The sequence below is a fragment of the Panulirus ornatus genome, chromosome 58 (genome assembly GCF_036320965.1).
Source record: "Panulirus ornatus isolate Po-2019 chromosome 58, ASM3632096v1, whole genome shotgun sequence".
NCBI classification, from domain to species: domain Eukaryota; kingdom Metazoa; phylum Arthropoda; class Malacostraca; order Decapoda; family Palinuridae; genus Panulirus; species Panulirus ornatus.
In genome coordinates this window covers 10,009,420-10,035,192 of record NC_092281.1, presented here as the reverse complement: position 1 = coordinate 10,035,192, position 25,773 = coordinate 10,009,420, and the positions used below count along the sequence as shown (strand labels likewise).

Here is a 25,773-nt window from a genome sequence, read left to right as displayed (position 1 = left end):
CCTCTACTCGCACATACTCCTATGGTAGAATCATTTGAGGAAATAGACTCCAGTGGGTCACATCTCAATCACAAATATTATTTATTCTTACTACTAATAATGATGAATAAAGGGGCCTACAGATGAATAAAGGGGACCACAGATGAATAAAGGGGCCTACAGATGAATAAAGGGGACCACAGATGAATTAAGGAGCCCACAGATGAATAAAGGAGCCCACAGATGAATAAAGGGGCCCACAGATGAATAAAGGGGCCCACAGATGAATAAAGGGGCCTACAGATGAATAAAGGGGCCCACAGATGAATAAAGGGGCCCACAGATGAATAAAGGGGTCCACAGATGAATAAAGGGGCCCACAGATGAATAAAGGGGCCCACAGATGAATAAAGGGGTCCACAGATGAATAAAGGGGCCCACAAATCAGATGAAGGCGGACTTTCGGTCCATGTTGACACTAAAGCCATTTACGAGAGGCCATTTTCCTTTACTGTGGCACTTGAATGAAGATTCTGGGCGATTTGCTATATCACACACAACTTGCCTTTCTCCTCAATTGGTCGTCCCGAAAACGATATGTTGCTATTCCTTAAAGCGATCTCTCAAGATGATGTATTGGCTAGTAGCGAGAACTAGGCAATCTCAACTCGACTGAAGACACTCCTTATGTTCACGAAGGAAGACATGCCTTTCCTTCATGACTGTGATGGAAGATCTTTTCTTACGAGTGTTAGAGTTAATGACGTGTGTGTGTGTGTGTGTGTGTGTGTGTGTGTGTGTGTGTGTGTGTGTCTGTGTGTGTGGAACAAGGACTGATCTTTAAATCAGATATCGAGGAGGTTTCATGGGTGACTGTAACTCGTGGTAGAATCAATGACAATGGCATCTGGAGCAGACAGAATCCTCTTTCAGAAATCGTAGAAGACTTCAGAATTGTCTCAGGACTTCAGAATTGTCACAGGACTTCAGAATTGTCGCAGGACTTCAGAATTGTCGCAGGACTTCAGAATTACACGTCTTCACTGGGAATACCTGCGTCTCGTTACGGCTCTAAGCAGCTATTGTGGCCATACTGTCGAGCCGAGAATGCTACACGTCTGATGTAGCCAAAGTCTTAAGCCATGTCTGCTACACGTCTGATGTAGCCAAAGTCTTAAGCCATGTCTGCTACACGTCTGATGTAGCCAAAGTCTTAAGCCATGTCTGCTGCACGTCTGATGTAGCCAAAGTCTTAAGCCATGTCTGCTACACGTCTGATGTAACCGAAGTCTTAAGCCATGTCTGCTATACGTCTATTGAGACCAATATGACGAGCGTAGCCTGCTATATCCTTCTATTGGGGCCATGCTATCCACACAAACAAGCTTGACACCTACTGTAGCTATGCTCTCAATCCAAGCCAACTATACGTCTATTGTGGCCATGTTATCAAGCTAAGTTTACGATAGTTTTATTGAGGCCATAAAGTTAGGGTCAAGCCTGTTCCACATCCATTGTAGCCAAGACTCCTACCACATCTTGAAGTTTGAGGGACTGGTCAGTGTTCTCCTTCTACAGTTTCATAAATCTTTATAAGTTCTCTTTAGATGTAAAAACACCCACGTTACCCACGTACACCACGGTGCACAGTGTACACCACAGTGCACAGTGTACACTACGGTGCACAGTGTACACTACGGAGCATAGTGTACATTACGAATGTAATTGAAGAACGTAAAACAGTGTCCTCATCTCTGGAGTGAAAAATAACCTTTTTTGCTCTTCATGTTGAATGTCAGTCACTACACAATGTCAACAGAGACTACGAATACCTCTCTTCTTCCACGTTTACTGTGTATACCATTGACGCACCGTGGCGAAGGTCTGCCGGTACACTTAAAGACCTCTCGAACCACACCATATACATTCGAGGGGCCAAACTCACCGGCCAAAAGAAAAAAAAATCTTACGAAGGAAATAAAAATTCTCGACAGTGGGTGAAATTATCAGTCTCTCTCTTGATAGACGAAAAGCGTCGTTGAGATACGAGGGAAATCTCCGACGATTCCCCCGATTTTCCCTCGATATTGGTGGGATGGGATGGAGGTTAGCGCAATAAACGCTTCAAGTGGGAGACATATTTGCTCCCATATTCCCCGTAATATCAATTTATCACGCTTCCCGCGGCCATTGCCTCCGCATAAGTCTCCGTGAATTGATAACAGCAACACAATCTATATAGCCCTTGTGATGCACAAGTTGGGATTTGCGGCTGCGTGGCTCGGGTAAAGCCCGCCGAGAGAGAGAGAGAGAGAGAGAGAGAGAGAGAGAGAGAGAGAGAGAGAGAGAGAGAGAGAGAGAGAGAGAGAGAGAGAGAGAGAGAAGAACAACGAGAATATCTCTGTCGCTTCTCTCATCTTTTACGCTTGAGGGCGTCACTAGACTCCCTATTTGAAAGTTATATTAAGGGTAAGTTCTAGATATGGGTCGAACGGAGCGATATCTTTAAGGTTACACATTTAGGCGGGCGGTGGGGTAAGTACGTGGGATCTACATCTGATAGTACTCCTGGAGTAAGAGTGGTGGGAGGAAGAGGACCTCCGACAAGCCTCCTGAGATTCGGGAGGGATAAGTGTCTGTGGTGGATGGGGGTAAGGAGGTAGTAGTGAGCCAGCACCGCGGCGTTTGTTACGTACTCCTCACTCCGTCCGAAATCGCTTTGCCCTTTTCTCTTCTTTCTCCCTCGTCTCAGCGATATGTGTGCGGGTTGCTGGCACTGAAAACCCATTCTCACACCCTCGTTTGTCTCACACACACACACACACAACACTTTACAGCATATAATTCTCCCACCTTCTCTATTTCTTTCCATTAAAAATTTTCCCCCCTCTAACTGTACTCATTCAAAATTTATGGTAGGAAAATCAAACCTAGTTCGACGGGGTCGAGTCGAAGCAGAGAGGAGGAGGAGGATTTTTTGGGGGGAGATCCTAGGCCTCAACCTGACCACCATCATGTCACTGGGATCTACCCATCCCACTTCTATAACCACAGCTCTACCAGACGTGGCTATACTGTTCTGTCCACTTCTGCAACACTCACGGTCCTGTAAATCTAACCTTCCCTCTGTACAACATCACCTATTCACACTTTCAACCGATGAAGCCTCATAACTGTCCAAAGATGTTTGCGCCTGTGCATGATGACATCCGCCACCCATAATCTCTTATGGTTATCGTTCCCGCTCCAGTGTGTGTGTGTGTGTGTGTGTGTGTGTGTGTGTGTGTGTGTAATATCGAGAATAACCAGAGCGACATGAACATTGTCTCTGTCCCTCCTAGACACATCCTAGAGGGCCACAGATGAGACAAACTTGGCTAACAAGATGTCCTCTGATTACAACGACTGTCCGTAATGAGAAAAGTTGGCAGGAATTATATTAAAGTTATTACGACGGAATGGCACAAGCACCCACAAATATCGGCCATCGCACTATTCCCTAGCATTCCCTTTACCCAAGGTCTATAATTCTCTGACCCAGTTTTGGGTGTGTTGAGACGGGGTGTCGCGTGATTGGTGGAGGGGTTGCAGTGTTTCAGCTGGGGTCTGAGGGCATGACAAAGCCCAGAGGTTGTGGACACCGGGCGTATCAACAGGTGGGATATGTCTGGAGGAAGAATAGACCTTAAGACAACACCACCGGCTGATGGTGAGGCAGTAGTGAGGAGATCCTGGCCTCTCCGAGGAAAGCTTTGGTAGAAAGGGAGGGATTTTGGACACACACACACACACACACACACACACACACACACACACACACACACACCATGTGGGTCTCGGAGGAGCCTTAAAAACATGAACGTCTTACATCTGTTGATGTGTTCTGGTTAGGCGTTCCCTTAGCTCTAGCCACTACACATCGCGGCTTTTGCTCGTCTTCGCCACAGACTTCATAAAAGCGGTGCAGTTCGATATCTTAAGAGAAAAATCGCTTGAAAAAATGCGATTCATTTCTTGAGGTCGGCCCGTCATGAGGACAAGGAGCCCATGCTGAGCAGACGACTTGGGCGAATGTAACACCAACATGTTGACATTAATCACTGGTCTCAATTCCCCGCGCAGGTGTTCGGTTCTTGGAAACCCCCACATCTTTCGGGTGGGTTGGGATCGAGTCTCTTTAACCACCCTAGCCATCTACTGAGGGTTTAGATGCTTGCAGGATCTTCCTGTGGGGTATTAGTAAATGATGGCAGACGAGAGCTACGATCCTTCTCGAAGAGACATACACAATGAGAATTATAATCGCTTGTCATCTATTTTCAGTGATTCTCCATGATACCTTTCACGACTGGAACATATGCAGATTACGTCCCTTATTTAAGCAAATACTCCCTGCACTACGTATGCATAAGCGCTAGATATGCATTGGAATATTCAAGTTTTTTTTTTTCCTTATTTTTGGGGTGGGGATTTAGGCCTTATCGACCACCAAAGGTAATCAAATACCATTAGAATCAAATAATATCCATCAGACGAAAAATCGTCAACACCTTCTACAGGTGTTAGAGATGAATCTAAGGCCATATATGCTCTCACTGCATATACTGCCCTTGATGTACAGTCATGCCAAAGATCGGGGTTACGGGACCTTAGCGACTGTTGGTAAAGACGAATACTTGGAATAAATAAAGCTCTGTAGTATTATGGTAACACTGTGATGGCAATGTGCTGATACTCTGATGAAAACGTAGTGGTGGTGGTGGTGGGATGGTAATGTGGTAGGAACCTCGTTTTCTATATCCCTATTATAATCAGGGCCTATTCAAATGTACTATGATGCGAGTATATATACATCTGATACTTGTTGTCTTATTCTTTGTTTATACTAACATTACTCTTGTATTAGATTCCGGACTCTCTCTCTCTCTCTCTCTCTCTCTCTCTCTCTCTCTCTCTCTCTCTCTCTCTCCCTCTCTCTCTCTCTCTCTCTCTCTCTCTCAATACCCAGAGGCACTCGCGTGCAAGCACATACGCACCCAAGCACGCACGCAAACCAATTAGTGGGCGACGGCAAAAATGGATTTGTTAGGGAACGGGTCCAAACCACCAGGGAATTAGGGGGTTTTGGGGAAGTCTCATCCCCGAAGATCTTAAGTCTGTTTATGGGGATGGATTCCTCGTCCCTGATCGCCCTAAGACGAGGCCAGGACAATATATATATATATATATATATATATATATATATATATATATATATATATATATATATATATATATATATATATACCTTTGAACGTGACTTGAGTATCTTTTTTCTTTCCTCTCTTTGCGTGTCAGTATCTCTGTTTCTCCTTCACTATCTTTGTCTGTCCTCCTTTACCTCGCGAGAGTTTGACCCATAACAATGGCCTTTGAGAGACACAGTGGTCGTCGTTGGCATGACTAACAACGACAACACGGGAAAAACAAGTGTGATGATGCGTGAGAACCACAATGATGCCTTCTGAGAACGACATAATGGCTGATTGGCCAATCAATGTGATTATATCGTCAAGCCCCGACGATATTCCTTCAGCTGAGCTCAGCTCACATCTCCATTTTCTATAGCCCAATGGGAGACCAATCAATTTCTGCCAGATGGTGGTGGTGTGTTTGTCTTTAAGCTTCGTATTTATGGTCACAAGTCATTCTCCTTCTTCTTCCCTTAGTCTCTCTCTCTCTCTCTCTCTCTCTCTCTCTCTCTCTCTCTCTCTCTCTCTCTCTCTCTCTCTCTCTCTCTCTCCTCTCATTATCTATACATATATAGACTCCTTTCTCTTTCTTTCTCGTTGTACCGTTTCATCCTGTTATCAAAAGATCTGTCCCCTTTCGATACTCTCTCTCACCTATTCCTTTGTCTTACAACTTGGTCTTCCTTGATACGATTTGTGGAGGTTCTAAGGTTATTCGTAGGGAAGCAGGGAGAGACCAAGGCTCTATATCACCCAGCTTCAAGGAGTATAATAAGCCTATCATACTCTATTAGAATAATCAGACTGGTTCATTCTCTGATGAGGAAAACATTGCGTGAAGTATGATAGGAAGAGGAAGCCAAGAAAGTAAGATCTGTCGGAAAAAAAGAAAAAATATGGGCAAATGTTTGACTTTCTCAAAGGGTTTTTTGTAGGTCTGCAGAGCAGGGTAACAGGAGGGGGTTTCGACGAAGTGAATGAGAAAGGCTTAAAGCCTCGAGGTATAGGAGAACTGAACTCCTAGCTGCCTGCATCCTCAAACAAGGAGTTCTCCTCTCCTAGGATACATGACCTTCACTTCAACACCCACGTCACAACACGGGTTCTCAGGTGAGCTATATCTTCGCCTTAAGGAATTAAATGACACGTAGGCAACGTCATCATACCATCCGTTCGTCAATGACACCAACACGCCGCAATTCGCTTTCCACAACCGAGCGGATGTGAGAAAAATAAAAATAATACCCGAATCAACAAAAGGTATCATCGGATGGTAACAGGGGCTAGAAAAAAAAAAAAGAGTAATACCAAAAAGAAAAAAAAGAAGCCAATGTAGGAATTAATCTGCGTTCCGAGGGCCTTCGAAGATTTGACGTAAAGGAATAAATGGTTCTAAAAACAAAGGAGAGATGAGAGTAAGGAAAGGTGTTCGCCACAGTCCGCCTGTTCGCCCAAAGAAGGTAAGATCATACCATTCGTTCTTTCTTTCTATTAATTAAAAGATTTACTTCCTGCTCACGTGTACTCCTGGAAGACGAGGTATTATATCCTGGAGTATTCTTGATTGACAGAAAAGTAACCCGAAAGAATATATTACTTTGGCTAATGATAAATCTGGCCTGGAGTGAAATTACCCTTAAGGATATTGGGAAGAAGAAGAAGAAGAAGAAGAAGAAGAAGAAGAAGAAGAAGAAAAAGAAGAAGAAGAAGAAAAAGAAGAAGAAGAAGAAGAAGAAGAAGAAGAAGAAGAAGAAGAAGAAATATGATAAGGAGGAGCAGAAAAAAAAAAGGAATAGGGATGATCTCCCAGAATTACCCTGGTGTGTGGATGAGGTGTTCTTAGCCCTGTGTTGGGGGAGCCACAAACCCGTGAAAAGAAACCATGTTAGGTGGCGACCCTTTCATTAACAGGGGCCTCGAGATTTTCAGATGCCTCAATGGACAGAAGACCTCCTGAAAGCCAGCGTGAGTTGGGAGGCTGCTGAAATCATTCAGATGCTGAAGTGTTCCATCGAGATGTATACCAGAGCACCGTAGACGGATGGACAGATCTAGGGAATGACTGGAAAACTGGCTCAGAAAGATATTTCACAATCCTTCTTTCTGTACTCGTCTCTGTGCTTTTCATCTTCGTGAAGGCCAGACTCTTCTTTCTCATGCGGACACTACTCTGACATTTGAGGGGTCGAGACTCAGGTTTTTCAAAATCAACAATCGACAAAATCCAGTCTATAGCTAGACATGTCTATACACTATATACATTACAAATTATATGTCTCCCCCCTTTCCAATCCCTCGAGATTATGTGTCTCCCCTTTCCAATCCCTCAACCATTTCCTTGAACCTCCTTTTGTCACAGAAAATTTTCGGATGAAACTCAGTCGATCGTTTTACGTCTCTCGCAACCCAGACGCTCCTCCAGCCTCGCCTAGACTCACACACTACATGTCCCCAACAGAGACTTCCTCGCTCCACAGGAACAAACACTCTCCTCAGCCCCTCGTCTCATCTCACGTGTTGGCCTCGTCTACTGGCAAAGTTTCGTCGTGCGCGCCGGAGGAACTACTTCTCTCATTTCCAGTCTCTGGAACTCACTCCTCCCTCCCTATACATGGTGTTCTTCCTCTCCACCATTTGCCTCTCTATCGTTTATCATCATCATCTCCTGCTAAATACAAACAGTAGTTCTTCACTCCTGCTTGTGACACACGCACACACACACAGTTCAGTTTTGGGACGATTTCTTCTGTACACCTTCTACCGTGTACACCCATGGACACCACTCGTCAGGTGTACTTCACAGACTCGGAAGACCGCTAAGTGTGTACACCTATGTACCGGTACACCACACGTCAGGTACATCTTCTACCTTATCTTGCACCACCACATACCAGGTGGATTGAAGATCCACTACGTCATATGACCCCGTGCCACCACACACCTGGTGCTCTGAAGGTCTTTACGCCACACATCTTCCCTGGAAGCCCATATCAGCGTAATGGAACTCAGTAATTCAAATTCTCCGTCCTTGACATTAGTCCATTTCATACTCAAATCTCCTGCAGTATCTTACGAAGCGTAAAAATAGTGGAAACCATAACTAAACTATGCCATAAAGACATCTGTACATATGTGGTATACTAAGTATAGCAACCAGCACTCGACTTTATCTACTTTCTATGTGACTACCCTAACTTCTCTAAGCCTACGATAATGATCATATATCAGATTAATTGTGGTCACTTGAAGAAATAAAGTGAATAGAATATCCCCATTTTCTGTGAAAGAGGGGTGACTTTCCTGGAAAATCTCTTCTCAATACAACCGGAGACATTTTCGTGGAATTCTTTAGGAAAAAAAAAAAATGAGAAGGGGCCTTCTGGGATGCTCGCGGTTCTCTCGTGACGAAGCCAAAGCATTACACTTCACTAAGACGAGATCCTGGAAGGGAGGAGCAGCGTTACTGTGGTCTGGAAGATTCGATTACTTGTGACAAGACTTTTTTTCTCTCCTTGAGGAAGAAGGACGGAGATTAAGTTAGCGGGAACGCCTACTTCGAGAGTATGGTTCATTAACTCGGGGCTCTGCAAGAAGTTAAGAGCTAGTGATTCATCCCAGAACTAATAGAGAGCGTCCAGTCCAGGTCAACAATCAAGAGAAAAGGTCGAGTTCTAATGGGGGATTTCTCTGGAATCCCTGGAAAACATCTGTCCAGCAAAGTGACTCTCTATCGCAACTTTTGACTGCCAGGAGTCAGACGAGGTGATGATCTGCGCATTCCAGGCGAAGGCTCTTCTTCGTCTTCTTGAAAGCCAGTCATGCTCTCGGCTGGACACTGCACTGTGGAAAGGAGAGATGCCAATCATCCGTCAAAAACATGGGTAGCATAAATGACCCATCACCAACAAAACAACACATATACCTCAACACAAGTGTACACATTCAACACAACACAGGTGCACACCAACGTCACATTCCACCGAAGCTTTCTCCCACCACACCACATGCAACGTGCAAGCAAGGGATTCATATCCTCCGCTCCACCACAATCAACATGAAACGCAAAACATACCATAAACGCAACATAAAACCAAAGCCTTACAAATAACACACGACAACCCAACACAGAACACCACACCAGACCGAAACAAGTATTGCGACACAAGTCATACGAAAAAAAAAAAAAAAATATCTGCACAGGCAAAACAAAAAAAGAAGGTAGCATCACAAAACACCACATACCAGACGAGTACACTCACTGCACCACAAAACACATACCCACGTGAGAGCGAGATGGGCCCCGGACTTGGCATCATCTGCATCAGCTGGGAGAACAGGGAGAGAAGGGGGGGGGTTTGGTTGGGTGCCTGGCTGGTAGGGGGGTGTGTCAACGGGGATAGGCTTGGGGATGGTGGAGAGAGAGGGGGAGGGAGGGTTAGGGTAGGGTTGGAGAGGGAGGAGCCTGGGGTTGATAGAAGGGAGGGAGGGAGGTGGTGGAGGAGGAGTCTGGGGATGCGGTCAGGGTGGCAGCACTGTAGCTACGGGCTCAGTGCTAGTCTAGCTGTCGACGCATGAGGTTGTGTGTGTGTGTGTGTGTGTGCCATACGCTCCCAAGTCCCTCTATCGAGGGGGCACTACCACTCCCCCGCCACAGGAGTACGGGGCCCTCCGGGTACCCTACTGAAGTGCTGCGCCCTCGATCACAATGGCCCCTGTGATCCACACGAACTCGGCAGTACGCAAAGGAGGGTAGTGTTTGAGACTTGAGGTGTCACGCGATCACAAAGTTTTTGAAGCTGGGAAATAAACTGTACTATTCTAATGAAGCGAGAGGAGGGAACCTCATTATGAAGATTTGTACAGAGCTTATGTACTTGTGTTTGTGACCTTGGTGACACAGCGGTTGACAGACAGGTAGTGCTGCTAATGGCGTAGTCTAATAGATTTCGACGAAGCTCGAGGACCTCCCTCCTTCATGAAGAGCTGAGCCCCAGGGTTGTGTTCGCTGGGAGAGAGTTTTTACCATGTGTTGGACGGCCGGCGAAGGCGGTGGACACCTGAGCAGAGGTGGGCCACCTCTGGCCACGCTATGGACCCCCGTGGCCATCTCCCGCGCCCTGGCCACAGTTTGGACACTCCTGGCCATCACCCAGCTAGCAGGTAGGTGGGTGGGCATTGTGGCAGGCCAGGCCCTCCCTTCGTAACCATCCCTCAGTTTTTGCAGATAGACAAAATAGACATATAAAACATAAAGCCTGATTTAAAAAGGATGATGAACACACCTGAAGAACTCGTGAGAAAAAAAAAGCCTAAAGGCATTTCTATAAACGTCCGAACTCAAAAAAATCGCGAAGCACAGGGAAGAGCTAATGCTAAAGTCTTTGGCTAAACATGAGTTTTGATGATTGAGTAAATGATGACTCTGGTCACGTCTCCTTGTAGTAAGGGACTGAGATCTAAGTCAGAGTCGCTCTTGTCACTGTCTGTATGGTCGGTGGTTTAAGTATATCACTGCATTTGTGTTGAGTGGTTCACTTGCATCACTGTACTTATGGGAAGTGGTTTACTTGCATCACTGTACTTATGGGAAGTGGTTTATTTATATCACTGTACTTATGGACAGATGTTTACCTGCATCACTGTATTCATGGAGAGTGGTTTATGCATTACTGTACTTATGGCAAGTCGTTTACTGATATCACTGTACTTATGGGGAGATCTTACTGCCAAATGGAAGTGTTCGGTCTGATTCACTCAAGTCACTGTTCTTACTGTTAGGGCGTCTTCCAGAGGATCTGCTTTGGTCTAGTCGACTTAAGCCACTGCTCTGAGAGTGAAGGGCCCCTTCCAGAGTAACTGCCCTGGACTGATTGCCTCGAGCCACTGTACTTTAGAGTGAAGAGCCTCTTCCAGGGAAACTTGTTCAGTCTGGTTGAGTTCGACAAGACCCATGACGGTGGTAAGAAAGGAAGGAGGTTCCTCAGTGCCACCACGCCCGAGGAAATGGTATAAAAGCTCTGGAGAACCAGGGGGCCTCTTGTGCCTGAAGGAAACTTGGAGTGCAGCTGCGCTACCCTAAAGGAAAACGTTCTATCAATATATATATATATATATATATATATATATATATATATATATATATATATATATATATATATATATATATATATATATATATATATATATATATTCCTCTGAGTCCACGAGGAAACGAAACACGATAAGTTCCCAAGTGCACTTTCGTGTAGTAATCACATCATCAGAGGAGATACAAGGGAGAAATATAACAGTCAATGATGTACAATTCACGAACGAAGGATCAGGAACAGCACCTATGACACACACACACACACACACACACACACACACACACACACACACACACACACACTGAGAATATCACAATCCCCTGGTTGACGCCAATCATGATCTTCGGCCTATCAAGGAAGATACCTGACGTTCTCTCCACGACAAATACTCCTCTCAGAATATCCAAAATGTCCTGCTACACTTTACTGACGATTTGCTCAAAAATCCAGGTGTTTCGTAAGGCTGGCCTGTGGCAGGGTTTCAGATCACTATACAAACTTCGTTGTACTTCGAATACAGTTTATTAATCTTTTGTTCTTTTTTTTTTTTCTTCGTCTTTTCCCGGCGCTACCTCGCTAACACTGAAAACGGAGGACAGGTGCGAGAAACACAACAAAACGAAACTAAACCAGAATTTTTCTTTCCCCTCACGAAGCAGCTGACCTGAATTCTTTTCCCACGGTTGGACTGAGTCTTGCACTGAGCAACAAGATTGGTTTTATCGGTGTTAATACTGGATAAAAAGATGATAAGGATAAAAATGATAATGGTAATGGTAAATACAGTAATAAAACATCAACAAAGTAATAATGAGAATTACAATGATAATGATGATAATGATAATGATGAATAGTGATAATAATGATACTTATAATAGTAATTATAATGAAAATGATCATAATAATAGTGATAATGCTAATAATAACAATGATAATAAAAGATTTGTTGAGATTTTTCGTAATTCTATTACCATACATCAGGGAAATCAGAACTGATAAAGCTAGAACACTTGTGGTAGTGAAAAACTACAGAAAACTGGTAAAAACACTTAAAAAAATGACGAAATCCATCTTAACAAGAGACTAGAAAACGCGGTAGGGGTATGAGAAGGAATACTGGAAGGGGGAGACTAAAAATGTTTCGTAGCACAGAAAGAAGACACGAGAAATTCAGGAGACATGATAATAACTCGTGTTGCTTTTAGGTATACACGCAGGGAAGTTAGACGAAGAAAGGGACGAAAAGAGAGAGAGAGAGAGAGAGAGAGAGAGAGAGAGAGAGAGAGAGAGAGAGAGAGAGAGAGAGAGAGAGAGAGAGAGACGAAGAGTCCGATTTAGATTAGCGAGACGAGAGAATACTTCACCACCAGAAACACAGTGGCTGCTCAACGTTGCTACGCAAGTTGGTACTGCAGATGGATAGGTATGAACCGCACCCTTTGAAGAAATAGTTGGAGGAGGAGGAGGAGGAGGAGGAGGAGGAGGAGGAGGAGGAAGAGGAAGAGGAGGAGGAGGCGACATCATCGTCGGTCCGTCCCTCCGTTAGTGAGGGACTTAAGATTAGCCGCGCTGCGCACCAGCAAGATGAAAGACTCGTGTTGGGGGTGGGAGAGAAGATAAGATAGAAAGAAAGAAAGAAAGAAAAGTGAAAATAATCAGTTGGCAAGAACTGCAAGGTGGGAGAGGTAGGTAGGTAGAGGGGAGAGAGAGAGAGAGAGAGAGAGAGAGAGAGAGAGAGAGAGAGAGAGAGAGAGAGAGAGAGAGAGAGAGAGAGAGAGAGAGAGAGAGAGAGAGAGACAGTGGGTCACTTGTGTTCACGCGGTGAGGTGGCAGTGAAGACAGGGTCTTGGCACGAGAAACGGCGACCAGATGAAATATTCTTAGACGCGCGCGCGCGCGCGCGCTTGTGTGTGTGTGTGTGTGTGTGTGTGTGTGTGTGTGTGTGTGTGTGTGTTTTGAAGCCTTTGGTAAAGGTGGGATGTGAGGTGGCGAGAATATTATCGTGCGGAACATTTACGTTTTGCTGGGAATAAAATATTCTTAGATGAAGACCAGACGGAAATATTCTCTTCAAGACCGTATGGAAATATACCCTTCAAGACCATTCGAAAATATTCTCTACGAGCCCATACAAAAATATATATTCCCTTCAAGATCATACGTGAATATTCCCCTCAAGATCATACGTGAATATTCCCTTCAAGATCATACGTGAATATTCCCCTCAAGATCATACGTGAATATTCCCTGCTGCAGGAACCACACTGCACGGGCAAGGAGACACCAGACCCCGGGTATCAATGAGAGAAAGAAAGAAAAAAAAAAAAGGGACACGTCCATTAGAAAGCAATACCGGGGAATGGAAAAAGATGGAGAAAAAGATAAAAGCAGGAGAGAATGAAATGTTACGAGGAGCCCAAAGACTTGTACGAGAATGTCTTGGAGGAGTGGAGGGAGGAGAGGAAGAAGGAGGAGGAGGAGAACCTCCTGATAATATTGTTCACCGTCGTTGGGGAAGCTTTGGGTGCTGGTCCGCGCCATGTGGGGCGTTACGTGGAGAAGATCGGATTAGGAGAAAAAGAAAGGTAAGGGATCTATATATATATATATATATATAACGCATCTTGTGCCCACCTCTGGTGATAGCAGACACCTGCGTGATCCTAAAGGGATATCTTACCTTCCTCTGAATCTGCCAATCTGGTTTTTGCTATTTTATGCAACAGGAGCAAAAGTTTCGACTTCCATTTACTACTTACTACATTTTTCTATAAACAGGGTGGGTGTCAATCACTAACAGCAATGAGTGTGTCTAACTGCCCCTCAACTACCCTGCCGCTAAGGGTCCAATAGGTTTTCGCACTTTTAAACTTGTCAATTGAAGAAACAGTTCGCATAAGTAGCCGAAATACTAAATGTTGAGAAAACTGAACAAAAGATTTCTTTTAGAAATAAATGGCTCGTCTGTGTACGAGGCAGGTGGACTTCATATGTATCTACAGATCCAGTGTCTACCGTTCCCTTATGAAGACTTACCATCTACATCTGTCTACATATTCAATGCCTCAGCATATCAAAGCCTGGATCTCTCATGCCTTCTTCAAGTTGGGCGCTAGAATACCTAAGATAAATTATGTTTGTATCTGTTTGTACATAATCACTTAACTGTGAACAACGGATGTTGACAGCTCAAGATAACATAAAAAAAACATATGTAATCTTAGACATGATATGATTTCAGTCGCTGACCATGCAACTGGCTTTTCTGGAATCAGATATCCAGGAATGAACGTGACTAACGAATTTTCACGTTTCTAATTGTCTTTACTTATTTTCACTTCTTCCAATTGCGGGTACACGATAAAGTGACCTGTAGAAATATTCAAGGTCCGCACATCTCAAAGCAAAGAGATAATCTGAAGAATAATATGAAGAAGAGTCGAAGAAAATCTTAAAAACCATTCGACAAAGGTTGGAACTGCAAATGAGCGTAATTTAATTCGGTTTTCAAACGCACAAAATCAACAGTGGAATGAAGAATCATCTGTTTTTAACATTTAACCTTCGTTGATACATTTCAAAGGTCAAGTGTCAAAAATAAGTTTGCTACGCTATCAAGGGGAACGCTTTAAATGTCTTCGGGAAAATAAAAGGTTACACGGCCAATCAACTATATGTATATATATATATATATATATATATATATATATATATATATATATATATATATATATATATATATATATATATATATATATATATATATATATATATATATATATATATATATATATATATATATATATATATATATATAGTGAAGTTGGAGAAAAATGTAGCTTAGACATTGAAGCTTATTGACACAGTGGTGAAATTGATGAGAACTGCTATTGACGTTTGTGTGAATAAATTGTACATTTCCTTTCCATAGCCAGAGGTTGAACCATTATGTGACATTCATTTTTTTTCATTCATTTCAAGCTAAAAGTTTGTTTTCTAAATTGTTTCTTACATTTTTCATATGTATATATATGTATGTGTGTGTGTGTGTGTGTGTGTATGTGCATATGTGTGTGTGTGTGTGTGTATATGTATATATATATGTATATTATCCCTGGGGATAGGGGTGAAAGAATACTTCCCACGTATTCCTCGCGTGTCGTAGAAAGCGACTAGAGGGGACGGGAGCGGGGGGCCGGAAATCCTCCCCTCCTTGTATTAACTTTCTAAAATGGGAAACAGAAGAAGGAGTCACGCGGGGAGTGATCATCCTCCTCGAAGGCTCAGAGTGGGGTGCCTAAATGTGTGTGGATGTAACCAAGATGTGAAAAAAGGAGAGATAGGTAGTATGTTTGAGGAAAGGAACCTGGATGTTTTGGCTCTGAGTGAAACGAAGCTCAAGGGTAAAGGGGAAGAGTGGTTTGGAAATGTCTGGGGAGTGAAGTCAGGGGTTAGTGAGAGGACAAGAGCAAGGGAAGGAGTAGCAATACTCCTGAAACAGGAGTTGTGGGAGTATGTGATAGAATGTAAGAAAGTAAATTCTCGATTAATATGGGTAAAATTGAAAGTTGATGGAGAGAGGTGGGTGATTATTGGTGCATATGCACCTGGGCATGAGAAGAAAGATCATGAGAGGCAAGTGTTTTGGGAGCAGCTAAATGAGTGTGTTAGCGGTTTTGATGCACGAGACCGGGTTATAGTGATGGGTGATTTGAATGCAAAGGTGAGTAATGTGGCAGTTGAGGGAATAATTGGTATGCATGGGGTGTTCAGTGTTGTAAATGGAAATGGTGAAGAGCTTGTAGATTTATGTGCTGAAAAAGGACTGATGATTGGGAATACCTGGTTTAAAAAGCGAGATATACATAAGTATACTTATGTAAGTAGGAGAGATGGCCAGAGAGCGTTATTGGATTACGTGTTAATTGACAGGCGTGCGAAAGAGAGACTTTTGGATGTTAATGTGCTGAGAGGTGCAACTGGAGGGATGTCTGATCATTATCTTGTGGAGGCTAAGGTGAAGATTAGTATGGGTTTTCAGAAAAGAGGAGTGAATGTTGGGGTGAAGAAGGTGGTGAGAGTAAGTGAGCTTGGGAAGGAGACCTGTGTGGGGAAGTACCAGGAGAGACTGTGTACAGAATGGAAGAAGGTGAGAACAATGGAAGTAAGGGGAGTGGGGGAGGAATGGGATGTATTTAGGGAATCAGTGATGGATTGCGCAAAAGATGCTTGTGGCATGAGAAGAGTGGGAGGTGGGCTGTTTAGAAAGGGTAGTGAGTGGTGGGATGAAGAAGTAAGAGTATTAGTGAAAGAGAAGAGAGAGGCATTTGGACGATTTTTGCAGGGAAAAAATGCAATTGAGTGGGAGAAGTATAAAAGAAAGAGACAGGAGGTCAAGAGAAAGGTGCAAGAGGTGAAAAAAAGGGCAAATGAGAGTTGGGGTGAGAGACTATCAGTAAATTTTAGGGAAAATAAAAAGATGTTCTGGAAGGAGGTAAATAGGGTGCGTAAGACAAGGGAGCAAATGGGAACTTCAGTGAAGGGCGTAAATGGGGAGGTGATAACAAGTAGCGGTGATGTGAGAAGGAGATGGAATGAGTATTTTGAAGGTTTGTTGAATGTGTCTGATGACAGAGTGGCAGATATAGGGTGTTTTGGTCGAGGTGGTGTGCAAAGTGAGAGGGTTAGGGAAAATGATTTGGTAAACAGAGAAGAGGTAGTAAAAGCTTTGCGGAAGATGAAAGCCGGCAAGGCAGCAGGTTTGGATGGTATTGCAGTGGAATTTATTAAGAAAGGGGGTGACTGTATTGTTGACTGGTTGGTAAGGTTATTTAATGTATGTATGACTCATGGTGAGGTGCCTGAGGATTGGCGGAATGCGTGCATAGTGCCATTGTACAAAGGCAAAGGGGATAAGAGTGAGTGCTCAAATTACAGAGGTATAAGTGTGTTGAGTATTCCTGGTAAATTATATGGTAGGGTATTGATTGAGAGGGTGAAGGCATGTACAGAGCATCAGATTGGGGAAGAGCAGTGCGGTTTCAGAAGTGGTAGAGGATGTGTGGATCAGGTGTTTGCTTTGAAGAATGTATGTGAGAAATACTTAGAAAAGCAAATGGATTTGTATGTAGCATTTATGGATCTGGAGAAGGCATATGATAGAGTTGATAGAGATGCTCTGTGGAAGGTATTAAGAATATATGGTGTGGGAGGCAAGTTGTTAGAAGCAGTGAAAAGTTTTTATCGAGGATGTAAGGCATGTGTACGTGTAGGAAGAGAGGAAAGTGATTGGTTCTCAGTGAATGTAGGTTTGCGGCAGGGGTGTGTGATGTCTCCATGGTTGTTTAATTTGTTTATGGATGGGGTTGTAAGGGAGGTAAATGCAAGAGTCCTGGAAAGAGGGGCAAGTATGAAGTCTGTTGGGGATGAGAGAGCTTGGGAAGTGAGTCAGTTGCTGTTCGCTGATGATACAGCGCTGGTGGCTGATTCATGTGAGAAACTGCAGAAGCTGGTGACTGAGTTTGGTAAAGTGTGTGGAAGAAGAAAGTTGAGAGTAAATGTGAATAAGAGCAAGGTTATTAGGTACAGTAGGGGTGAGGGTCAAGTCAATTGGGAGGTGAGTTTGAATGGAGAAAAACTGGAGGAAGTGAAGTGTTTTAGATATCTGGGAGTGGATCTGTCAGCGGATGGAACCATGGAAGCGGAAGTGGATCATAGGGTGGGGGAGGGGGCGAAAATTTTGGGAGCCTTGAAAAATGTGTGGAAGTCGAGAACACTATCTCGGAAAGCAAAAATGGGTATGTTTGAGGGAATAGTGGTTCCAACAATGTTGTATGGTTGCGAGGCGTGGGCTATGGATAGAGATGTGCGCAGGAGGATGGATGTGCTGGAAATGAGATGTTTGAGGACAATGTGTGGTGTGAGGTGGTTTGATCGAGTAAGTAACGTAAGGGTGAGAGAGATGTGTGGAAATAAAAAGAGCGTGGTTGAGAGAGCAGAAGAGGGTGTTTTGAAATGGTTTGGGCACATGGAGAGAATGAGTGAGGAGAGATTGACCAAGAGGATATATGTGTCGGAGGTGGAGGGAACGAGGAGAAGAGGGAGACCAAATTGGAGGTGGAAAGATGGAGTGAAAAAGATTTTGTGTGATCGGGGCCTGAACATGCAGGAGGGTGAAAGGAGGGCAAGAAATAGAGTGAAGTGGAGTCATGTGGTATACAGGGGTTGACGTGCTGTCAGTGGATTGAAGCAAGGCATGTGAAGCGTCTGGGGTAAACCATGGAAAGCTGTGTAGGTATGTATATTTGCGTGTGTGGACGTGTGTATGTACATGTGTATGGGGGGGGGGGGGTTGGGCCATTTCTTTCGTCTGTTTCCTTGCGCTACCTCGCAAACGCGGGAGACAGCGACAAAGTATAAAAAAAAAAAAAAAAAAAAAAAAAAAAAAAAAATATATATATATATATATATATATATATATATATATATAGATACATAGATAGATAGACAGACAGATAGATAGAGACAAACAGACACACAGTAATCTTATCATTGATACTTGTCCGCCGCTTCCTGTGTTAGCGAGGTAGCGCCGGGAACAGAGGATGAAATGGCCCCTTCCCTCACATCCGTTCTCCAGTTGCCATGTATAATGCACCGAAACCAGAGACTCCCCCCTTCCCCCCTGCCTACTACCAGCCCCGTAGACCTTTCCGTTAAAGGTCACATAGAAAACAAAGACAGCAAATCACAGAGTGGAAGTAAACTGTTGAAAAGACGGATCTACAATAGCAATGATGACAATGACTGAAACCATTAAACAATAGTGTGAAATATATAGCCGTTCTTTCTTTCCGTTGGGTGAATGGGTTAATTGTGACAAGCTGCTCGGTGACCATAGAGGTCTTTTCTCGACTGTAAAGCTGTATGACAGTTTCCACATCGAAGTACTGGCAGCGGGAACAGCCAGCCTCCCATGCCTCCAGGTGAAGGCACAGAGGCAAGGTGCTGCGCTGTCAGACGTACAAAGATTCATGAATTCTGACCGTGCGCTTTATCTATTCTTGATAATTTTCCTAGTACAGTGTATGACTAAGACAGTTGACAGTGATTACTCCAATATACCTGGCAGATGACCACAACGCGTGATGCACACACGCACACACACACACACACACACACACACACACACACACACACACACACACACACACACACACACAAATACACATACATACACACACACACACACACATACACTCACATGGGCCGTAGGGACGGTAATCTTATTATTAATGGTAATTTGGATAAAGGCTAATTAACCAGATTATTAATCAGCAGTGGTTCACATAACTAAAAGCCCGGATGATTAATTGGTTTAATGTTTTTCCAGGACATATGTTAGCGAGTCACTGAACATTAGAATGGCTCACTCAACCATTCTGATCCGGTCTTAGTTATCGCTGCGCACACACATATACACACACGAGGGGAATCAATGGGTCAATAATCAAGAGAAAAGGCGATTCACTGAAAAACAAAAGGGGTCTGATGGGTCCTTTTTTTGAGATGACCATAAGGCAGTAGTGGAACACAGACCTGGGGATCTCACAGACGGAGGTGTACAGTAAATTTAGCTGCATAGATAATGTTATGCACTTTGGAGTAATCCAGGAAGCGCATGGTCTGGTGGATGAAAGGTTTAGAAAATTGCAAGGGCATGTAGGACCAGAGCTTGCTGGGTGGAATGGAAATATCAGAGACAGTCAGAAGCACAAGAGGTGACAGTGACAGGTCTGCAATCAAGGAAGTAGCGCACTTTCACAGAACATATAATACCCTCCAACAGCCAGCATTCGAACCCAGGACCTTTTGCGTGGTAGTTGAGATCGCTAACACCCTAGCTCTGATCGCCCCTAAGAAGGAAATGACTATTCGATTAAATGGGGAGGCATCAGCATTAGAAAGATTAGTAAAGGAGGAGGTATTTAGACATTGATCACTAATTATCTTTTATTTGGATGATCAGGCACCTAATGTGATTTAAAGAGGAAAGATAAGAGAAAGGCTTTATTAAAAGAATGCTGGAGGCTATAGACCTGACAGAACTGGCGGTTATGATCAAGACGCAAGGTGGCGACCAGTTACGGTAACGTTTAACTTGGAATCATCTAACCAGGATGTTACTTACACATGCTAAGGAACTTAAAGACAAGGTGGAATTCAGTTGAATCTTTATTAAACTGTGTTAGATCAAAGGAAGAGAGGGAGAAGAGCAAAGATCACAGTCAGAAGGCAAACAACTGGAGACACCAAAAGAGGCAACAGGACGGACCAGAACCGCTGGGAGGTTAGGGGTGTTAGAAAATGGTACTGTCAAATTGAAAGTCATGGATACAAAATATATATTTACAACACTCTCATATCATCATCATTATTACAATCATTATTATTATCAATATTATTATCATTATTATCCTTATTATTATTATCATTATTATTATTATTATCATTATTATTATTATTATTATTATTATTATTATTATTATCATTTTATTATTATTATTATCATTATTATCATTATCATTATCATCATTATCATTATCATTATTATTATCGTTATTATTATCATTATCATCATTATCATTATCATTATCATTATTATCGTTATTACTATTATCGTTACTACTATTATCATTATCACTATTATTACTGTTATTATGGGTTAGACATTGTAGATCACAGGTACATACGAGAGAGGCTAAAAACTTATGCCTAAACAAATGCATACTCCAAACTCACTGATGAAGGTGATGACCTCAAACTCAGAGATACTTGCATTTGCACTGTGAAGGAAATAATTACAGTAACGTCACTATTTTTCTTAAAGTAACAGTAACAGAATACCAAGTTCTATGTGCATTTCATATCAGTATTTCCATTAAGTGAATGATACCTTAATTGCAACTCGTACTTATATTGCAGGAAAATACTGCAGTTACAAATTTCTAATCTTTTCTTTTCTCTTCCGATGAGGATCGTATTTCATCATTACAATTATAGAGGAAAAGTATCGCGTGCATTAACCTAAAAATATCTTCCTAGGTTCGATATTATATCAGGCCGTAAGTCACGTTCATCACACCAGCGCGGTCGTCCACTAAGGGCAACATGGGGAGCTAGAAATAAAAGAAATGAGTTGTTGAGAGAGAGAGAGAGAGAGAGAGAGAGAGAGAGAGAGAGAGAGAGAGAGAGAGAGAGAGAGAGAGAGAGAGAGAGAGAGAGAGAGAGAGAGAGAGAGAGAGAGAGAGAGAGAGAGAGAGAGAGAGAGAGAGAGTGTGTGTAAGTCATCGACAGGACCCGTATTGGTCATGGTCAGTGATAGACAAAGGGATTCGAACGGATCATTGCATCCCTTCGAGGCTGTTCTTGACACAAGAAGAGATCGGAAACTCTTCCGACCAGTGTGGTAAGAGTAGCAAGTCATACATACAGATGATTCAGAAAGAAATACCTGTAAACTTATTTCTTATGTAAATAAGGATGCGCAAAATAATGTCAGTCTTGAACTTGGAGCGAAATGTTTACCAAATCAATTTTCTTAAACGTGTGTAGCATGATACTGCTTCCAATTACCCTAATTGGTAAATCATTCCACAAGTTAACAGCCGTCTTGAAAAAAACAATATTTCTCCAAATCAGTTTGTTATACTGAGATCAAAACCTCTAATAAATCAGTCAAATCTAGACCTAATCAGTTTGTTATATTAAGATCAAAACCTCTAATAAACCAGCCAAGTCTAACCCTAATCAGTTTGTTATATCAAGATCAAAACCTCCGATAATTTTGAATACCTGTGACAGATCACCTCACAACCTTCTCTTTTCTAAGCTCAAATGATTTAAGTCGTTAAACTGAGTCTCACAGGATTTGTGTCTCAGTCCGGGAATCGTCTTGGTAGCTGGCCACTGGATCATGTCCATTCTCTCTGTCTTTCCACTGGATCATGTTCATTCTCTCTGTCTTTCCACTGGATCATGTTCATTCTCTCTGTCTTTCCACTGGATCATGTCCATTCTCTCTGTCTTTCCACTGGATCATGTTCATTCTCTCTGTCTTTCCACTGGATCATGTTCATTCTCTCTGTCTTTCCACTGGATCATGTCCATTCTCTCTGTCTTTCCACTGGATCATGTCCATTCTCTCTGTCTTTCCACTGGATCATGTCCATTCTCTCTGTCTTTCCACTGGATCATGTTCATTCTCTCTGTCTTTCCACTGGATCATGTTCATTCTCTCTGTCTTTCCACTGGATCATGTTCATTCTCTCTGTCTTTCCACTGGATCATGTTCATTCTCTCTGTCTTTCCACTGGATCATGTTCATTCTCTCTGTCTTTCCACTGGATCATGTTCATTCTCTCTGTCTTTCCACTGGATCATGTCCATTCTCTCTGTCTTTCCACTGGATCATGTTCATTCTCTCTGTCTTTCCACTGGATCATGTTCATTCTCTCTGTCTTTCCACTGGATCATGTCCATTCTCTCTGTCTTTCCACTGGATCATGTCCATTCTCTCTGTCTTTCCACTGGATCATGTCCATTCTCTCTGTCTTTCCACTGGATCATGTCCATTCTCTCTGTCTTTCCACTGGATCATGTTCATTCTCTCTGTCTTTATCAATCCAGAAGGGTTCCCAAAACTGAACACAATATCCGAGGTGAGGGAGGATCAATATACTATAATGGGTGAGGACAATTTTTCTCAAGACTTAACTTCGAGAACTTTGCCAGTGATTCCAAGAAATTTTGTCCCTTCATTTCACTGCATCTATGCACTGCTTGCTTGGGCTTAGGTCACCAGAGGTTATTACACCCAAGTCCTTTTTTTTTCACGTTTACCTTTTGCAGTTCAGCAAAAGTCGTAATGGAGTTTGCCAGAATTACGTCAGGGGCAGAAATGTAATTGGCTTTGTTTATCGTTGTGGTTTTCGGGAGGGGGTTACACACTATAGTTTGTTATCACGTTATACATATTGATTTCCTTGGAGCACAGCGTTGGCATGGCCCTTCCAGCCAACCATCTTACCTAGCTCTCGCGTGGAGCGCAGCTTCAAAGCTGAAGAAACCTTATATATATACATGTGGAGTCCTAGCCTGGCGTTGCATAGCTAAGTCCGTGTGTGATTATCATTTGTGTGTTGTGGGGAGAGAGAGGGTTTTACACTCGCGTTGCCCCGTCTCTTAATCTTGTATATGTGCTGTGTTTTACCTCTTGTGTGTGTGTGTGTGTGTGTGTGTGTGTGTGTGTGTGTGTGTGTGTGTGTGTGTGTGTGTGTGTGTGTGTGTGTGTGTGGAATACATACAAATATATATTGTCAACTGAAAACGGTGAAATCAGTGACCGAAAAAGCGTTTAATAACCAGTCAACCAGTCACAGCAATCAACAATGCCAGAAAACACGAAAAAAATTCACCCAAAAATAGTGTTGAAATAAATAATCCAATGCTTCTCGAATTTCACGTCTTCTTCTTTTGTTCTTCAAGTCTTATATAGTCTCACGTGAGGTGAAGCAAGGCAGCACTTCCCTTAATACTCTCAAACTCTCCCTGGGTGGAATTGGACGCCCGGAAACATACGATTGAATCGAATAAGACGACAGCCTACTACAATACAATGTGTAGTATAAATATAGTCTAAGTGGATGGAACAAAAAAAAAAGAAAAGAAGTCTTACTTCAAGTATCGTCTGAAGCTGTGAGTACCAGAGGATATAGGAACGCTCCTTGAAGAGCCACAGCTCAAGCTTCTGGCCAATGAAACACACACACACCAACAACCCGCGGGTGAGAACAGTGTGTTGAATCAAAAGGGGGACGGTATGGTATCTCTTTACGGTCTATCAGTACCTCGGGTTTATGAAATCTAAAGAGACGATCCACAGTGAATAAACACTGGACCAACTCAACCTAAAATCCAGTTTCCAGAAATGAATCCTTTTTTTTTTTTGTTTCAAGGCGTCCTCTACATTCATTGTTGTTGTTGTTGTTGTTGTTGTTGTTGTTGTTGTTGTTGATCTAGTTGTTGTTGTTGTGCTGTTAGCCTGGAAACACGTGTAGCCAGCCTGGCTGGCCCTGTGATCAACCCGTGCACATAAAAGATTCAACAAGACACGTCATAGCAGAGCAAAATTGGTTGCGATATTGGAGTAAACATTAATAACGAAGTAACACACACACACACACACACACACACACACACACACACACGACTAAGAATGCTATTCACACAACACTTTGATGTCTTCCACTTCTGCAAAACGTTCACCAATTTCCGTGTCGTGTGACACATATATATATATATTTAGCTGATGACGGGTTTAGGATCATCATACCATAATCGCTCTGTTTCCACTGTCGCTAATTTTAGCTGTCTGGTCTCCAGCCAAGTGCTGGACACAGAAACTGTTTTCTCTCCCCCCTGCTGGTATTTATTATCAAACCAATCACGGGAGGTGACATCTGTCAACACACGGAGTTCACATCCAGTGCCTCTGTTTTTCCGTGAAAATATCACACGGTGTCAAAATACACTCGATCCTGAAAGTAATATGTATGCGCGGTAAATCTTGAAGGCCGCGATGCGCCACATAGGGAAAAGAAAAACAAAATAACATAGCTAATCTGGATCCAAACGTGTTTGATATGGATTCTGGAGTCAGTCTTTCTTTTTCTTTGCATGTGATTACATCTCATGACAAGAGGTTTTCACGAGTGAGGAACTTCATGGGAGGAAGAGGTGTGTTGTCGTACTGATAAATGGGATTAGCAGTGGATTACCAGATGAGACAGAGTCAAAGATCATCCTGGCATTTATCATAATTCAGGTGGGTTATGTGATCATATGAGATCTGACACGTCTAGTATATGATCTTACATCGTTATTGTAGCGTATATGAGATTATGGATTTGCCTATATTCACGCACACACATACACAGACACACACATATATATTTCTTTTTCATACAATTCGCCATTTCCCGAGCTAGCGAGGTAGCTTTAAGAACAGAGGACTGAGCCTCAGAGGTAACATCCTCACTTGGCCCGCTTCTCTGTTCCTTCTTTTGGTAAAAAGTAAAACGGGAGGGGAGAGAATACAATAGTGATATGAGAGAGGGTGAGTGAGTATCATGATGGATGGAGCATGTCCTGTGTTTGTCAAACTTTATGTTTGTATTTGTTGAGTCCTTCAGCATGAAAAAAAAAAAACTCCCGGGGATATTACTCATCCGTGTCATCCGTCAGTCATCCACAAACACACCAGGTCTCACCCGCTCCGGGAGCTCGCCACTCACACTATTGACCAAAATACATCGTTTGTCCGGAGACCATTCAATATATCGAGCTTGTTTACTTCCTCATTGCTCGCCTCACACAGCCGTCCAAAGCTCTCGCGAGGATCCACACTTCGTGTT

General features: G+C 42.9%; 1 protein-coding gene across 1 annotated transcript in view; it reads left to right on the top strand.

The window, feature by feature from the left end:
• The first annotated feature begins 9,745 nt into the window (after positions 1–9,745).
• LOC139766706 (uncharacterized) overlaps positions 9,746–25,773 on the top strand; it is a 93,281-nt gene continuing 77,253 nt past the window's right edge. Inside the window, exon 1 of the mRNA XM_071695626.1 lies at positions 9,746–10,370. Within this exon, the coding sequence (XP_071551727.1) occupies positions 10,235–10,370 (136 nt within the window). The 5' untranslated portion in view covers positions 9,746–10,234. The remainder of the gene's footprint in view (positions 10,371–25,773) is intronic.